The following is an 18,271-nucleotide window of genomic DNA, read 5'->3' as shown; positions in this document are numbered from 1 at the left end:
GTGAATGAGCGAATGAATGAATGGATGAATGACTGAGCAAGTAACTCTGGGGACAAGGAGGCACACTGCTGAGGGGGCGGGCTGGCTGTTGGCTCACACCAATCCCTGGGTGTCTCTGATGTCCTGCTCACTCACTTTGTTCCCCAGGGCCGAGACTGCGAAGTATCCCTGGATGGCTGTTCCAGCAGCCCCTGTGGAAATGGAGGGACCTGCCGCCCACAGGAGGGCGGGGACGCCGGGTTCACGTGAGTTGCCTGCAGGGCTGGAACCTGATGGGTGGGAGTGCAAGCCTGGGTGCAGCCTGCCCCAAGTGGGATGGCCCAGGTCTCCCTGTGCTGGGGAGGGGCAGGCACTCCCTAGAGCGCCCTCCATGCCTACCCAGGCCAGGCCCCTGTTGCCCAGAGAGAAGGCTGGGGCCTGGGGCTGCATTGCTCACTCCTGCTCCAGGCGTCTCCCTGCTCATACTGGGTGCCAGAGGGCCTTCTGATGGCCTGGCAATTCGTGGCCAAGGGCATATGCAGTGGCAGTGCTAAGGGGTAGTTCAGGGGTGGTTTAAACCCCTATAATCTCCACTGTCCCCCAAGGCCTCCAATTGGAAGTCAAACATCCGCTTGCTGTGCCAATGCTGCGTGGAGGCAGGGCCCCTAGCCAGTGCCTTGGTATCAAGCAGTCCCTGAGACAGGTGGGGAGACCTTCCCAGAGGTGGGAGTGAGGCCCAGTTGCGCCCCCTGGGGCCTGCCCTCATGGTCTCATGGGTCATACTGGTCACAGCTGAGCAGCTGTTTCTCCCCTCCCCTTGGACTCCGTGAAGGGCCAGCCCTCGCGGCTGCTGTCTGACCTCACCATGTAAGCCCCCACCTCCCATTCACCCTGCTTTCCCCCAAGACCCCTCAATGAGCACCCCCCCACACTTTCTCAGAGTTCTCCTGGGCCCAGAGATTTTTCAGAGGAGTATATAGTACTTAGTTGCTGAAAATAAACTGCCAGCCAAACAAATTTACTCTTTGGAAAATGCTGTTGAATCTACTTGGTGGGAATGGCCAAACCTCTCTCTGCAAACCCAAACTGCCAGGGGTAAAAAAACACTGAACAACTGCTTACAGGTCATCACCTTGGAAACGGCATCCTTAAAATAGGCTCTGTCATTGTCTGGATTTTGGAAGCCACTCCATCCAGCCCCCCACTTCCCGCAACCACCCTCCCCTGCCCTGCCCCACGCTAGACTCCTGGACGGGGCGGTCTGTGGAGCTTGGGGGGCTGAGAGGACCCCTCAGAAGAGCCTGCTAGGTGGAGGATGGGTGCAGCTGGGGTAGCCCCTTCCCAGCTGGAGGGTGGACCCCAGAATTGTGTGCTTCATACCTTTTTGCTCACATACCCCCACCAAACAGATGTTTTATTTATTTATTTATTTTAAATTTTTATTTATTTATGATAGTCACACACAGAGAGAGAGAGGCAGAGACATAGGCAGAGGGAGAAGCAGGCTCCATGCACCGGGAGCCCGACGTGGGATTTGATCCCGGGTCTCCAGGATCGCGCCCTGGGCCAAAGGCAGGCGCCAAACCGCTGCGCCACCCAGGGATCCCTAAACAGATGTTTTAAACTACATCCCCTCTCACACATTCTTAGAGTGTTAGCTAGAATTTTTCCAGTCAGTTGAACTTCTCATTGCAAAGGAGATAGTTTCCAGGATATTGTAAATATTAACATTTAAAAATAACTCATTTTCTAGTTCATTTTTATCATTTTCCAGTGGAATCTGAATAGCACAGCAATTTGATATCACTTTAAAAAATCACATCAATAAGCTCCTGTTTAACAGCTGAAACATTTTACCTCCTTTTTTCTCCTCGTACTAGTATTTCCATTTTACTCCCCACTCCCACCTCCATTTCTCTTCCTGTGTCTATGTTCTGTGCTGGGGTCCACTATCAAGCCTGCAGCCATACTTCTCTGCTACCAACGTGGGGGTGTAAGTTTGTAGAATTTTTTTCTTGTCACCAAGATTAGAGGTTTCTTTTGCAGAGTTGTCATTACAAATATCAATAATATATATATATATATATATATACACACACACACATATATATATCAGAAATAACTCTACTATAAAATTTTATTGATAATTAACACCCATGAAAGTAAAAGTTTATTAGACTCCTAGAGAGATAGGTGGGGCTTTTTTGTGTGTGTTCTTCTAAACACACAGGGTGAATGTGACAGCATTAGAGCAGGCTCACCATCCAATATATTCCTTTTTAAAAATCTATGTATACAGAGATATGCTGCATACATAGCATTTGTGAAAGAAATTTGAGAAAGTTTATGCAGATAAGCCATTGGGATTAGAATTTTTATTGCAGCGTGTCACTCAATTATTTGAAACCCTTCCGAGTTTATATGCCAAAAACCCCAGAGTAATCCGTCATCAAAAAGTATTTTTAATGCTCTATCGGCTGACAATTCCACTATGTGTCCCTTTAATGATTTATTTTAAAATTTTTTAAAATTCAGTTAGCCAACATAAAGTCCATACTTAGTTTCAGATGTAGTGTGCAATGATTTATCAGTTGTATATAACACCAAGTGCTCATCACATCATGTGCCCTCCTTAATGCTTGTCACTCAATTACCCCATCCCCCCACCTACCTCCCCTCCATCAGGCCTCAGTTTCCCATAAAGAGTCTTTCATGGTTTTTCTCCTTGGATGACTTCCCATTCAGCTTTCCCTCCCTTACCCTGTGATCTGTGCTGTTTCTTACACCTTCAATGATTTTTGATGCACAGAACTAGAACTTCTTGCAAAAGCATTTGTCCAGTTACTTTGGAAACCTCTATATTCCTAATAGTCCCTTTATTTGGCGCTAGGGTTCTAGGCTCCAGGCACGTCCCACCTTGCACTCAGGTTGGGAGAGGTGTATGCGCCCTTCTAAAGCTCTGGGGTAGGTCTGTTCAGAGTGCTGAACTTGAAGATCTGGCTGGAAATTAATTTTTCAGACCTCTCTGACCCACATATGGCTTGGAAGACCCCAGGTGTCCCCTGGGGGAAGGTGTACACTGGCTGGAAGATCATGGATTCCCAGGACCCTCCACAAGTTGGCTCCTGTTTACCCCCTACCCCCGATGTATGAGCCAAGTGTCCCCTGCCTCTGTCCACCTGGCCTCAGTGTGGCACCATCCTGGTACCTACCAACTTTTCTCTGGTGGCCTCACAGCTAGACTGTGAGTCCCCATGGTGCAGGTCTTATTTAGTGTGACCTCAGCAGCTAGCAAGGGCCTGGCCTGGCCTAGGGTAGGGGTCAAAGTTCTGGGATGACAGTAGTCACCTGCAGACACAGGCTTCCATCAGTGCCTCAGGAAGGCTGCTGCCCTGGCCCTGGGCCCACCCACCCTCCCTCCTCCCCTCAGGTGTTCCTGTCCCCCCGGCTTTGAAGGCCCAACCTGTGAGGTGAATACGGATGACTGTGTGGAGCACACATGCGCCAATGGGGGTATCTGTGTGGATGGTGTGGGCAACTACACCTGCCAGTGCCCCCTACAGTACACGGGTAAGTGGGGCGGGGCGGGGGTGCACAGGCCCTGAGCCCCTGTCTTGTGGGCAGAAGGGCTGAGGCCCCCACTCAGCGTCTGCAGGGGTTTCTGCTAGCCCAGCTACCTGGCAGAGTCTGGGGGCAGCTTCTCTCCTTCCTCATTCTTTCCCCAGGAAGGGGCTGTGAGCAGCTGGTGGACTTCTGCTCCTCAGATTTGAACCCGTGTCAGCACGAGGCCCAGTGTGTGGGTACTCCAGATGGGCCCAGGTCAGTGTTGCCTGTTTTCAGGGCCAGACAAGGGCATGGGCCTTGAAGTCACTCCCCTCCCCTCCTATTTCCTTACTTGTCAAAAGTGGGTTTGGTCTTGGCTATACAGGTTCCTGCAAGTCTGGGTGGGGATAGGGCAGTAGTGGGTATAGCTTTGGTCAACTAGACCTGGGTTTACAGTATGACCCTGAGTGGATGCCTTGACCCCTCTGAGCCTGTCTTCTCATCTGCAAAGTGGGCACCCCATAGCTCCCTCCTGGGGTAGGTATAAGGGTCAGATGAACAAATGTACTTTGCTCCAAGTCTGACATCTGATAAGTGCTCCATAAAGGGGCTATTATCTTTCCAGATCCACAGTTTCTCCTCCCCAGTTACAAAATGCACAAAACTCTGAAAACCAGAAGCCCATTTGGTAGCAAAACCTGGTTTGACTTGAACATATTTGGTAATAAAACCTGACCCCCACCGATATGAGGTTATGTATAGTCACTATTCTTGCCATGTAGTGTGAACGTGTATAGATTTTGCTGCAGAAATATGAACATGTTTAATTAAGGGGCTGCCCCAGATCCCATTGATGTGTTACATAATGCTTTAGGCATTGTTACAAATAGCCTTTCCAAAATCCAAAATCTTCTGAATTTCAAAACCTATCTAGCCCCAGGAGGTTTGGATAAGGGGTCATTGACAATTGTCACCATCATTGTTAGAATATATAGAAGTGCGCTGTCACCTGAAAACTACATGAAGATCGTGGGTTTTTTAAATGTTTCCATCTGCAGCTTTGTAAACATTTCTGGGACCCTTGTTCCACTGGTCAGGACAGGTGGTCAGGGTTGAGGCCTGAGGCTGAGGGACCCAACCCCAGCCACTCAGGCCAGAGTGGGGAGTGGAGCCTCTCAGGGAGCCCACGGTCCAGCAGGGGCCACCCAAGGACAATGGCAGGAAGAGACAGGGGTTACTGAGATCGAGAGGTACATGGAAGTCTCCATCCAAAAGCTGCACAGCTGCCATGCTTGTGGGTGAGCTGCTGGGGTGGAGTTGGCACAGCCGACCAAGGAGCAGTGGCAGATCAAGAGGTAGCCCGCTGCTCAGAGGGGCTGGACCTCAGGTGGTGGGAGAAAGCAGGACTGCCCCTCATCCCTCACACTGCGCCAGGAAGAGTCCCTGATAGCACCAAAAGTGCGCAGACAGCTGCTGTGTAGCGCCGGTTCTCTCAGCTTCCGCCTTGGAGGGAAGATGTAAGGACTCAGCTGTGCTTGGAACTCGGCAGGTATTCGGTACATTGGCTGAGTGAGGGAAGGAGTGAGTGTGAATGGGTGGAGTAGGTGGACGGTCAGCTACTTGCAACATTTTTCAGACTGCAGCTCAAGACTCAGTAGTGGATTATGACCACAGGGTGGGTCGATTAACTCAAAAAACTAAAACAGAGGCGCATAAGCATGGCTTAGTTGGTTAAGTGTCTGGTTCGGGTCATGATCTTGGGGTCCTGAGATCAAGCCCCGGGTTGGGCTCAGTGCAGTCTGCTTGTCCTTCCCCTTCTGCTCCTCCCCTGGCTCACTCACACTTTCTCCTAAATAAATAAAACCTTAACCTAAAATAGAAGAACTGTCAGAGCATCATGGCATTTTATGTAGTAAGGAGTATTGTGCCATTAAGCTGGCTTTAGGGTGTGTGTGCCCATAGGTGTATGTATTTTCACTTGGGTAGAAAAGTATTTCTTACAGCTTAAAAAATTGGGAATGAAAACAAACATCCAGGCAGGAGCACCTGCCTGCCAGGTTGTGTGGTTGAACTGTGGAATTTGCAGTTCAGTTTGGAAGAGTTTCCAACAGGGATCACTTGATGATAGCTGGGAGGATGATTCCTGGAGGAGGTGTGGTATTGACCAGAGTGACAGAGGCAGGGAGAGAGAAGAGGATGTTCCAGAATCAGTAGGTGGTGGCAGTTGGGAAGTGCTGGTGAGGTGCAGGTTGCTGCCAGTAGAGACAGGTCCAACCATAGGGTGGGCCCTGATGGTGGGGGCAGGGGGAAGCAGGACAGGGGGCATCTCACAAGGCTGTGACTGAAAAGTAGGTGGAGGAGTATACTCCTTGATAGGCAAATGGTTGATCTCCAGGCAACCAGTGCAGCCCAGTGAGGGCTGGGGGCTGGTCTCGTGTCACTTGAGTGGGGGCATGACCTTTGAAGGGGGAGGGCCAGGAGGCCAGTCCAGTGGAGTTGGGAAGGCTGGAGAAAACAGCTAGTTGAGCCCCAGGATTCAGGGCCTTGTGCTGTGGAAAGGCCCTGAGTTTGGCCTCAGATGTGCTGTCAGTGGTCAAGGTAGGTCTTCCATGACAAGATCTGTTCTCATGCTCCCGGCCCAGAACCTGCCCCCACCCAGAGGCCCACGCAAGCTCTCTTCTTGTATCAGGAAAGGGTCCCAGGATGTGCTGGGAGGCAGCTTTCTCTCCTGGGCTCTGTTTGACCTCTTGGGTGTCCCATAGTCACACATCCCCCAGACCCCATGGGCTTCCGACTGAGTGAGGGACTGACTGCCCCCCATCCCTGCATGCGTGCCAGGTGTGAGTGTGCACCAGGTTACGTGGGTGACAACTGCAGTGAGAACCAGGATGACTGCAGGGATCACCGCTGCCAGCATGGGGCCCAGTGTGTGGATGAAGTCAACAGCTACTCCTGCCTCTGTGCTGAGGGCTACAGGTGAGTGGCCCTGGGGGAGCACGAGTGATCATGAGTGACCGAGGCCTCCTGGCCTCCAGCCCTGGAGCTGGCAGGAGCCCCCAAGCACAGCGGGTGGGAGGGAATTAGGGTCAGAGCTTGGAAGTTGGATCCTTGGGTTTTGACCATGGCGATGCCAACCCCAGCTGTGTGGCTGTGGGAAAACTACCTAATCACTCAGGGCATAAGCACAGGGTCCCTAAACTGTTTGGTGGAGGGAGTGGGAGGTGGGTACAGATTACTGGCCAGTGCCCACCACATACCTGCCCAGCAGACCTCTGAAGACACATCCTGGCATAAAGGTCACTTATCTTCACAGCCTGACTTCTCTGAAAGGTTTTTGGCCAGGGTTGGGGTTGGGGAAGAAGGGCTGCCTTCCTGGCCATCTACCTCCCATGCTCTGCTTGGGTCTTTTTTTTTTTTTTAAACACTTTAATTGAGCTATAATTCGCATGCCCTGAGATTCACCCAGTTTCAATATAGGATTCAGTGGCTTATAGTATATTACCAGAATTGTACATCCATTAACCATAATAATTTGAGAACATTTTCATTACTCCAGAAGGAAACTCCATACCTATTATCTGTCACCCTACCCCCTCCCATCTCAGCTCAAGGCAACCAATAATCTAATACTTGTGTCTATAATAGAGTTGTTTATCTTGGATATTTCATATAAATGGAGTCATATGATCTTACCATCATGTTTTTGGGGTTCATCCATGTGGCAGCATACATCAGAACTTCATTCTTTTTTGTGGTTGAATATTATTCCATTGTATGGACCACATCTGTGTATCCATCCACTGAGAGACATTTGAGCTGTTTCCACTCTTGGCTGCTGTGAAGACTGGTGCTATGGGTGTGGCTGTGTCAGAACTCCCTGCTGGTAGTAATGTCCCCTCTTTTATTTCTTTAGTCATTTGAGTCTTCTCTTTCTTGTTTGTGTCTGTTTTCTGTAAAATGGACAATAGTGAGTTTGCTAGCAGACTTGACTGCCCCGAGCCTCGAGTGCTTCTCAAACTGTAATGTGCACATGATCTTGGTAAGAAGTAGATTCAGGTTTTCCATTTCTGACAAATGCCCAGGTGACAGCGATGGTGCTGTTCCAGGGACCACACTTGCTTCTCACCTTGTTTTCAGTGTCCTTCTGGCTCATAGTTCTCTTGGGGGAAAAAGTGTTCATTAGGAGCATCTTCTATTGCTTTAAGGATCTGGTTTCCCAAGATGTTCAGCAAATTTCTCTCCAGGACCGTGGGACAGAAAGATGTCCCCTTGCCCCTTCGCCCAGCCTTCTCTGACCTGTATCTTTTCCCTCTCAGCGGGCAGTTCTGTGAGGCCCCTCCCCGCCCTCCTGCCCCCAGAAGCCCCTGCGAGGGGACAGAGTGCCAGAATGGGGCCAACTGTGTGGACCAGGGCAGTGGGCCTGTGTGCCAGTGCCTCCCAGGCTTCGGCGGCCCCGAGTGTGAGAAGTTGCTCAGTGTCAACTTTGTGGATCGGGACACCTACCTGCAGTTCACTGACCTGCAGAATTGGCCCCGGGCCAACATCACGCTGCAGGTGCGTGCTCAGGGTGCCCAGTCACAGAGGCGAGTGGGGCACCAGGGGGTGTGGCCTCGGGTCAGAGCACTGAGGGGAGTCCCTGCCCAGGAGGACAGGGAGGAACCTGTGTTAATCAAAACTCTTTGGATGTGGGTCAAGTACATGAAAGGTTATCTGAAACCAGGGTAGGATGAAAAGGGTGGAGAGGTGACCGGATCCTCTCCCGCCATCCCGTCTCACCTGCTCCTCAGCTCCAGCCTCCAGTGCTGCACACACACTTCTCTATGGCCTGGGACATGGCCGGAGTTGGCTCTGGGCTTCAGCTCTGGCCTTGTATCTTTAGCCTCCTGGCCCTTATTTTGGGGCCCTTATTTTGCCATTTCATGTCTTGAATTTCGTCTCAGAGCATTGGTTTGTTGAGGGCAAAGGCACATCGCACTTGGATGGCAATGTTTACCTGGAGGGATGGGGGTGGTGCACATCACATGGAAAATGATCAAAGTCTGCATCTCCTCTTTGGCTCTCTTCCTCCAACTGCATTCCCTACCCCAGCAGTCGCATCTTTCTCCTCCTTCTCTCACAGAGCCCCTCAGCCTCCCAACATGCTTACCATGCCCCCCCCCCCACTTCATCTTGCCCATCCACACTGTCTACACTGCAAGAATACAGCTAGCCTAACTGCTTAACAAAGTAACATTCACCCAAACCCTCCCAGCCACTGCCTCAGGCACCTCCTTAAAGAGGTGAGGTCAGCCCCACTGTCCCTGTCACAGGCTCTGCCCTGCCAGCTGGTTGGACAGCAATCACAACTTCAGGGAAGATCTTGGATTGGCCTCCCTTCAGCCACGTGCCCATCCCTGGCCCAGCCACTGAGTCCAGCGAGATGGGGTGCTATGATGCATCCTCCCTGGGCCATGTGCCAGCCCTAGGAGACCAGGGAGTCAGGTTCTTTACCAGAAGAAACAGAAGAGGAACAAGGAAGGATCATGGTTCCTACAGCATTGTAGAGTGATCTCCCTCCTAAGGTAGCTCCAGCTTTTGCTTGCACAGCTCCAGAGACAGGCACTACCTCCTGAGTGGCTCTTTTCAGGTTTGGGTGGTCACGGCTGTTAGACAGCCTTCCTTAACTTGTCCTCTCAGTGGCTCCAGAGGCCCGCAGAACAGGCTACCCCACACCCACTGGACTTTCTGAACAGGTCGCCCTAAGGTCTCTTACCTGCTCCTCCTAGCAAGTGGTTACCAGGACTGGGCTCGTCCATCTGCCTTCTCTCTGCAGCCCCAGCCAACCTGGCAGTGGATGGGATGTGAACCAGGGGCTACTAGCCTCTGTCAGCATCCCCTGGAGGATATGTCCCCTGGGCAGGCTACATAGCCAGGGGAGGACAGCTCTGCACACAGCATTCCTCTTCCAAATGTGGGTCCCCCACCTACCTGTGCCATCGCTGGGTGGGGTGGAGTGTGGTGGGAGAAAATGTGTCCTTGCCCATCAGGTCTCCACGGCAGAGGACAATGGGATCTTGCTGTACAATGGAGACAATGACCACATGGCAGTGGAGCTGTACCAGGGTCACGTGCGTGTCAGCTATGACCCGGGCAGCTACCCCAGCTCGGCCATCTACAGGTAAGGCTTCCTCATGCCCACCACCCTCGCTCAGGGTCTCCCAGGGCAAAAGCAGGTGGTTATTGGGACCACTGGCACCTGGGCTGCCCAAGTGGGAGGAAGGGCATTTCTTTTTTTTTTTTTGGTATATTTTTTTATTGGAGTTCAATTTGCCACCATATAGCATAACACTGAGTGCTCATCCCGTCAAGTGCCCCCCTCAGTCATCCCATCCGCCCACCCACCTCCCCTTCCACTACCCCTTGTTCGTAGGAAGGGCATTTCAACCATCTAGTGAGGCCCCAGCTTGGGGCTGAGGCCTGAGCGGTGGGCTCACCCTTCCCTATCCTATCTCCTCCTCACAGTGGGAAGGAGAGATGGTAAGATGGTAGCCCTTGCCCCAAACTGCTCAGCTTTCCCCAAGGAGTCCCAAGAAGGGAAGCAGGAGGGACCAGGCCCTAGGCCACAGAGTCGACACACCCTCCTTCCTTAGAGATGTTATTTCCTGGGAAGCAGCTGCTGCATCAGTGGCCTTTCTAGGGAAGGGACCAGGCAGAGATGGGCCGAATTAAAGCCCATTCCCTGGGGTGGGGACACCCCATCTTCTTCCAGTGCCGAGACGATCAATGATGGACAGTTCCACACCGTTGAGCTGGTCACCTTTGACCAGATGGTGAATCTCTCCATTGATGGAGGCAGTCCCATGACCATGGACAATTTTGGCAAACACTACACACTAAACAGCGAAGCTCCCCTCTACGTGGGAGGTAAGGACCTGGCCCAGATAAAGGCTGTGGCTGGCTCTCCCCAGGCCTCCCCATCAGGTGATGGAGACAGCCATTTCAGGTGGGGCATCTGTTGCTCTCCAGCCTAAGGCTTGCCAGGAGGGCTAGTGCCCCAGCCACTGGATTGAGGGGGTATTCTAAGCCACTGGTGGATTGTCCTACCCAGCCTGGAGCCCAAGCTGACCAAGAAGGATGCGTACCTGGGTTGTCTGTGGCCTGGTCTTGAGGGGAACCTGGAGCTTTCCCAGCTGTCTTCCAAAGTGGGCACCTTTCCTCTTGGCTTTGGGCCAGAAGGGCCTTGCCAAGTATTCAGGGTCTGTTCCTAGTCTTGGAGCTCTCAGCGCCCAGAGCCTGCTGTAAGAGGCCCAGACATGGGGGACCTCCCAGCTGGCTTTACATGCTTTGCAAGCTAAGTGACCTTGTCTACCACCTGCAAACATTTCCAGGCCCAGACAAGTCAGGTTTCCGCAATAGTGGGGCTTTCTCCGTGCCACAGTGCACCATGGCGAGACTTTGGGCAGGTGTGGAGAGAACCGTTGGTTCTAATCACAGATCTGTGGTTTATTAGTTGTACAACTTTGGGCAAGTCGCTGAGCACCAGATGGGGTTTAGCCACCCTGACCTCAGAGGGTTGCTGTGATGACCACAAAAGCAGGTGACAAAGTGGCATACACATTAGTTTTAGGCCTTTTCTGCTTTTGAAGTAAGGAGGTAAGTGCTGGTGTCCCACAGGGCATGAAGGAGCCTTGGGTGAGGGCAGCCAGACCTTAGGTACCCAGGGCTTCCTTTGTCAGCTGGTGGCTGCTAGGCCTGGCGCCCCTGGGCTGTGGTCATAGAGGGGGCTGCTTTTCTATTTCTTCTGGGAAAGGAATTTGGACCCTCCAAGGTGGCAAAGGACCTTGGCCCAGGGTTGCAGAGATAGAACAGAGGCTGAGGGTGGGAGGAAACACTGTGCAGTTGCCCAGTGGACCTCAGCGGTGAGTGCGAGGCATGGTCTGAGCCTGACCCGGCCCAGCTCTGCCCCATCCTGCCCACCCCAGGGATGCCAGTGGATGTGAACTCAGCCGCCTTCCGCCTGTGGCAGATCCTCAACGGCACCAGCTTCCACGGTTGCATCCGAAACCTATACATCAACAATGAGCTGCAGGACTTCACTAAGACGCGGATGAAGCCAGGCGTGGTGCCAGGCTGTGAGCCCTGCCGAAAGCTCTACTGCCTGCATGGCATCTGCCAGCCCAATGCCACCCCGGGGCCTGTGTGCCATTGTGAGGCCGGCTGGGGGGGCCTACACTGTGACCAGCCAGCCGATGGCCCCTGCCATGGCCACAAGTGAGCATGGACTGGGTTCAAGGAGCCCTCACACCCCCCCCACCCCCGCCGTCCACCTGTAGGTTCCTTACCTTTCCCTATAAGCTCCTATCCCCAGGCTGCTGCATGGATTGTATTTTTAAATCCCCAAACTAGAACATGTGGCCCACCACAGGGTTTTACTTTTTTTTTCTAGTTTTCAGTTTTTATTAACAGGAGGAGGTCCCTAGGGAACAGTGTCACATTTTGCTCCCTTTTGCTCTTGGGAACAGAGCAGAATCCCATGATGCCAAGGCTGGGATTGTGTAGGATTAGACTGGCTCCAGCCTATTCTCACAGTACCTTTTCTCTGTCCCCTCCAGGTGTGTCCACGGAAAATGTGTGCCCCTCGACGCTCTTTCCTACAGCTGCCAGTGCCAGGATGGGTACTCGGGGGCTTTGTGCAACCAGGCGAGGGCACCTGCAGATCCTTGTGGGGGCCTGCAGTGCCTACATGGCCACTGCCAGGTCTTGGCCACCAAGGGGGCACACTGTGTGTGTGACCCCGGTTTTTCGGGCGAGCTGTGTGAGCAAGGTCAGGGGCCCCCCTCCTGACATGCCCTCTCCACAACCTGCAGTAGTGACTTGACTTTTCCTCCTCCAAGCTTGGCAACCCCTCTGTGCCCCCTCCCCTCTCCTGTACCCTGGACTGCTATTGGGCTGTGGTACCCCCTACCCTCTGGACTTTGTGCCCCACTTCCATACAAATGGCCCAGCTTGCCCTGAAGCCCCCTTATCTGGGGCCAGTGCTGCCTCCTGACTGGGGTCTCCCCTTACAGAAGGGACTGCCCAGGGTAACAGCTCCTGCCTGAACCTCCACCTCTTGGCCCCATTACCTTGGGACACCGGGAGCAGCAGGAAGTCTGAGGGTTACGGAACTCTTTCCCAGGCCCATGTGACCAAGATGCTTCTGCTGGGCTGGAGACTGCTGAGGCTAGGCAGAGGGAAGCTGAAGTCCAGAACTCAAGCCTTCTGGGTCCCCTAGGCGCCTCCCCCCCCACGTCCTGGCACACATTCCTTCTCTATTGTGTTTGCCTTCCCAGCCTCCTCTGCTCGGAGCCCACTTACCTGGCAGCTCCATCTGTCCTGGAGGGTCCCGGCAGCTAGAAAGTTCTTCCTTCATACTCACTGGACCATGGGCCCAGGAGGAAGCCTGTGCATGTGCATGTCTGGTGGGGACGGAGGTGGAGTCTGAGCACTAGAGGCCCTGGTCCTTGGATGCTGCCTCTCCGCCTCCTGCCTTCCCCCTGGGCCAGCGCTGGCCCACGGGTGTGCCCTGAGGCCTTCTCTTGGTGTCTGTCCTATCCAGAGTCCGAGTGCCGGGGGGACCCTGTCCGGGACTTTCACCAGGTCCAGAGGGGCTATGCCATCTGCCAGACCACGCGCCCGCTGTCGTGGGTGGAGTGCCGGGGCTCCTGCCCAGGTCAGGGCTGCTGCCAGGGCCTGCGGCTGAAGCGGAGGAAGCTCACCTTTGAGTGCAGCGACGGGACCTCTTTTGCCGAGGAGGTGGAGAAGCCCACCAAGTGCGGCTGCGCCGTCTGCGCCTAGCGCCGGGCTGGACGGGGAGGGGTGAGGCGGGCACGGGGCACGGCTGCGGGGCTGCGGGTCGGTGCGGGCGGCGGGCGGCGTGGCTGCTGCGGGGCGGCCCGCGGCGTGCGGTGGGAGCGGTGGGCCGACCTCCCGGAGCCGGCGGCGGGGGCGGGGCGGGCCGGGCTGCAGGCCACCCTCTGCCTCCGGAAGTGCCTTGCACAAATAGGCGCTTAATAAATATTTGTTGAATGAATGTGTGCTTGAGGTCAGGCCAAGAAGTGCAGAATGGTGACACCCCCTGCTTGCCTACTACTTGGGTCTGAAGGAGGGACTGGCCCCTTCCCAAACCAGCTTTTCCCTGGCTGCAGAAGCTCCTTACCCCCCTGCAGGTGATCTTGAAGCCTCCCCTGGGGCAGCCAGCCTGACTCTGCTCTGTATGCTGCTGTAGCATCCGCTAGCAGTAGGCCAGGCTGCTGAGGGACGGGCCCCTCCTGCTGGCCAGGAAGGGGCTGCCTCTTACCCCCTGGGCTGGACAGCACAGCAGCCACTGCTTGATGGGGAATGAGGCTGGAGACAGAGGTGAGTCTTAGGACCAGACCTCTGAATCCTGAAGTTATGGGTTGACCATTGTCGCTTCAAGGAAGGGGCTCTCAGGTGGAGGAAATGCCCACTGGGTCTATTTGGGGTGGTGAACAAACCAGAGAGGATGGTGTGGCATGGGAGGGGGGAGGTTGGTTCTTGATTCCAGCTGAATAATCACCAAAGGGGCATTTGTCCTTGGCTATCCCAGCCCATACCCGGCCACAAGATACTGGCAAGCCATTGACAGGGGTACAGGATCAAGGGGGTTTGAACTAGGCTGCTTAGCCAGGGAGGGGTCTCCTCCCAGGGAGACTGGGTTCAGATCCTTTCACGGCATAGACCAGTAGGGAGCAGCCATCCAGGCACCAGGAAACCTCTGGTGCCTCTCTCACTCTGGGCAAACTTCTTCCCCACCGGCCTCAGTCTCCTCAGCTATCAAATGTGAAGTGGCTTGACTGAACATATGTATAAGCAATGCAGACCCTCCCACTGTGGCTCCAGAAGGGAGGCTGGAGGAGTTAGAGGATCCATTTTCAGTAATCACATCAACAAGTATTTATGTGCCTAACCAGGCTGGGTACTGTGGGTGTTCTGCTCATGTGGACAGACATGAACTAATCGTAGAGCATCACAGGAGTAACCACGATGCCTGGGAAGAGATGAGCCAAGGGCTCCAACCACAGACACTGGTCCAGGCTAGAGCTGCTCACCCTAGGCATTTGCAAGGAAGGACTCTATTTGAAGAGTCATTGAGTATGTGGCCACGTGACTACAAATGCTTCTTTTTCCATGCAGAAGGAAAACATGGAAAGCTTATATTTGAGCTTAAGTAGTGAACTGGCTAGACGGTCATGCTGTCCTGCCCAGATGTCTCCCCAAAAGTGTGTGTGCCCCTAGGGGATCCCAGTGGGTAAGAGGAGTGAGCATATCTCTTTCCTGGCCCTTTCTATCTCCAAACAGAAGACAGGGTTGGGGGAGCAGGCTGTGGTGTGACTGAGGTGGTATTGTGCCTGTATCCTCAGCCACTATGGACACTGGGAGGAGGGACCTCTTGATGCTGAGCAGCAGAGGGCTGGAGCCTCTTACAACTGAGGAAGCCTGGCATGTTCCACTACACTGGGACTTGGGCCAGTGAGTTTGAGTCCTGGAACTCCTGTAATGTGAAGGTGATCTTGCCCTGCCCAGCTGCAGAGGTGTTTTTATGGCTGGATCTGTTCTTCACCAGGGATTGGGCTCTACTGTAGTTCTGAGCAAGGCCACAGTGCCCGTCCCCTCCATGGACAGCAGCCTGGGCCTTGGGAGGCTTCTCATAGGGCTGCACAGCATCCCTTTCTTACCTACAGTTTGCAGGCCACTGGGGGACCCTGGAGAGCAGCTCTAGCACTAGCTCTAGCACTATTTCTGCTAGGCAGGTGCTGAACTACTGAGGAAAGCTCAAGCATAGCTGGCTCACCCCTTCCACGGAAGAGAGGTATTCTGGGACCACCAGCCTTGAGACACTTACCTTCCTTTGGCCCTCACCTTTCCCCACTGCCCTGGAATAGAAGTGGCTCCCTGAGCTTGAGGGGCACTGACAGGCAGCAGCAGATTGGGTGACGGCTGCCAGGAGTCCTGTACTCCCAGTGCCATGGGGTTGGGAGGGCAGAGTACGGGGTGTTTGTACACAGGGAGTACCCTCTGAGCTGGCCACTGCCCCCACCGACCCCTCCACAACGTCCCACATCCCAGCCTGCCCTATGCTCACCCTTGGTCAAGCCGGAAGATTGGAATTCACCACAAGAGTAAGGGCAGCAAGGGGCTATGTGTCCCAGGATCAACACTGCCTCAAGTTAACCACCAACCTGCAAGCTGCTAAGGAACTGGATCATCACTCATCTTGCCTGTTCATATTTAGGCCCAGGAGAAGGCTCTGGTGAACTCATCTCTGATAAATCATCTCCGTATCTTGTCACCCCTTCAGTAAAGACCTTTCTTCGCTTTGATGTCTCCACTGGCTCTCTCCATCGAACACGCACTGAAGAGACACAAGCAGGGCAAGTCAGGAGGCTGCTGCTGCCACTGCTGGCAACCACGGCCCCGGGCTCCCTGTGAGGGTGTCAGGAAATGGAAAAGGCCAGACTCGTCTCCTTTTTGCCTGCTATTAGCCTAACCGTGAAAGTATCTCTTTATACAGAATACTTAACAGATTCTAATATATATTTGTATTTCATTTTGTTATAGTATTTTTATATGTTAAAGTCAATATCCGGTGTCTCATTTTGCTTTTCAGACGTGGTGTGGTTATGACATTTTGTTTAGGGGTTTCTGTAGTCTTGTCTGGATCACTCTTTTAGAGAGACTGGTTTAGAACAGGCCCGTGAGGGAGCCACACCTGCCCTTTCCCTAGAATTGTTCTAGAACGTGTTGGATATTGTCTGTTGTTCTCCATGTGAACATGATATTGTTTTGCTCAGGTTCTGCCTTGTGGATCTCTTTTTCTGCACCAAGGATGAACCCATGGCTGCTGACATGCCCCCTCCCAGGGTTTGAGGGTTTCTGAGCTGTCCACACTCTGGCCACAATTCAGGGATGGCTCTTAGAGGCAGCACATGTAGAACATCTTCCCTTGGAACGCTCTGATCCTTCTGAAGTGGCAAAGGAGGTGGGTTCCTCCTGGAGGAAGGGGAAGTCTCGAGGGATATAGCTTGGTCATAACTCCCTGGGGATGTCAGGGCAGTGGCAGACCCTGACATGGCATAGCACACATGGAGATCTGGGGAGGCTGCTTAGCTTCATTTCCCTTCAAGTGTCTGCAGCTACACCCAAATTTTGTGTTTGTAGACAGAGCCGCAACCACATTTAACCTGGCTCTGAGGTTTCATCAGGGCAACAGACCAGAAAGCACTGGGGCTTCTCAAACTGTCCTGTAAGGTTAACCTATCCCCAGTACAGTTGGTTCATAGGGATCAGTGGAGAAAGAAGGCAAATATACTTCTATAATAGTTCTGCTACAATTTCAGACTGCAAAATTGCTCTTGGGAGTCTTCCAGGATGCATGACCTGAGCATCTACGTGAGATGAGGCCAGGCCCTGGCAGTCAGGCTGGGCAAGGTCCCTACTACCAACGGGACCGAGCTGGCCCTCCTCTGATGCCAGTACTACAGACTGATTTCCCACTAGATCATGATGATGTTTGCCTAGGTCATACCTTAACAGCACATGGTCACCTTGAAAGGGGGGCAGTGATGGTAACTGCAAAGCCAGCAAAGCAATTAGGGATTTAGTAGGAAATGTAAGGAACCAGTACAGGGGAGAAAATGGTTTTAAAATAGGGATTGTGGGGCAGCCCAGGTGGCTCAGCGGTTTAGTGCTGCCTTCAGCCTAGGGTGTGATCCTAGAGGCCTGGGGTCGAATCCCACATTGGGCTCCCTGCATGGAGCCTGCTTCTCCCTCTCCCTGTGTCTCCGCCTCTCTCTGTCTCTCATGAATAAATAAATAAAATCTTTAAAAAAAATAAATAAAAAAGAAAAACAAATAAATAAAATAGGGATGTGGGACACCTGGGTGGCTCAGTGGTTGAGCATCTGCCTTCGGTCCAGGGCATGATCCCAGCCAGGGTCCTTCAATTGAGTCCCGCATCAGGCTTCTGCATGGAGTCTGCTTCTCCCTCTGCCTGTGTCTCTGCCTCTCTCTGTGTCTCTCATGAATAAATAAATAAATAATTTAAAAAATAAGATAAAAATAAATAAATAAAATAGGGATGTAAGCTCAACTGGCCATTAGGTTACCTAAATAAGTCAAGTGGGCCCATGCCCTTCTGGCCCATCATTTGTATCACCACTTCTAATAAAGCAGCAGGTAAGAGACCTATTTCCCTACTGTTTAAGTCAAAAGGGACGAATGGTAGCTGACAGAGACTATGGTGACCTTAAAGGGACATTTTCCAATCTACTGACCTCCAGCTGATTCTTACCATGTTAGTCACTTTATCAGATTGTCATCATGTTTTAAAAGAGAAGCCAGAAACCAAATTTTATGTAAATACTTATAATTTTTAAAACACTAAGCTAAATGAAACACATCTGTGAGCCACCAGTTTATAATCTCTGAGTTAGGGGATCCCTGGGTGGCGCAGCGGTTTGGCGCCTGCCTTTGGCCCAGGGCGCGATCCTGGAGACCCGGGATCGAATCCCACGTCGGGCTTCCGGTGCATGGAGCCTGCTTCTCCCTCTGCCTGTGTCTCTGCCTCTCTCTCTCTCTCACTGTGTGCCTATCATAAATAAATTAAAAAAAAATTAAAAAAAAATAATCTCTGAGTTAAAGAGAAATAAGTGGCAAATTTTACAGGTAAAAGGAAGTCCCCAGGAAAGGAAATGGACATAGCAGGGCT

At 52.8% G+C, this 18,271-nt stretch overlaps 1 protein-coding gene and 1 long non-coding RNA gene across 4 annotated transcripts in view; one reads left to right on the top strand and one right to left on the bottom strand.

The window, feature by feature from the left end:
• Nucleotides 1-16,354, top strand: part of SLIT1 (slit guidance ligand 1) — a 170,395-nt gene extending 154,041 nt beyond the window's left edge. The window contains exons 28-37 of one of the 2 annotated variants that reach the window (XM_025466773.3): nt 148-245; nt 3,410-3,549; nt 3,705-3,798; nt 6,361-6,498; nt 7,839-8,076; nt 9,549-9,679; nt 10,271-10,425; nt 11,484-11,772; nt 12,114-12,325; nt 13,100-16,354. In XM_025466773.3, coding sequence (XP_025322558.1) covers nt 148-245; nt 3,410-3,549; nt 3,705-3,798; nt 6,361-6,498; nt 7,839-8,076; nt 9,549-9,679; nt 10,271-10,425; nt 11,484-11,772; nt 12,114-12,325; nt 13,100-13,338 — 1,734 coding nt within the window. In that variant the 3' untranslated portion in view covers nt 13,339-16,354. Of the gene's footprint in view, nt 1-147; nt 246-3,409; nt 3,550-3,704; nt 3,799-6,360; nt 6,499-7,838; nt 8,077-9,548; nt 9,680-10,270; nt 10,426-11,483; nt 11,773-12,113; nt 12,326-12,569 lie in introns of both variants that reach the window. The other variant, XM_049103508.1, reaches the window with a different exon arrangement.
• Nucleotides 3,746-9,622, bottom strand: LOC112672130 (uncharacterized). 2 transcript variants are annotated; one of them, XR_003144057.3, is made up of 4 exons: nt 9,490-9,622; nt 8,299-9,345; nt 7,216-7,472; nt 3,746-5,087 (listed from the first exon to the last, which is right to left on the bottom strand). It is a non-coding gene; the product is annotated as an uncharacterized LOC112672130 (long non-coding RNA). The 2 variants fall into 2 exon arrangements; XR_003144056.3 differs by having other exon boundaries at nt 8,299-9,622.
• Nucleotides 16,355-18,271: the final 1,917 nt, after the last annotated feature.

The sequence above is a fragment of the Canis lupus genome, chromosome 28, assembly GCF_003254725.2.
Source record: "Canis lupus dingo isolate Sandy chromosome 28, ASM325472v2, whole genome shotgun sequence".
Taxonomy (NCBI): Eukaryota; Metazoa; Chordata; class Mammalia; order Carnivora; family Canidae; genus Canis; species Canis lupus.
The sequence above is the reverse complement of the archived record's forward strand: the minus strand, read 5'-3'. Positions and strand labels throughout refer to the sequence as shown.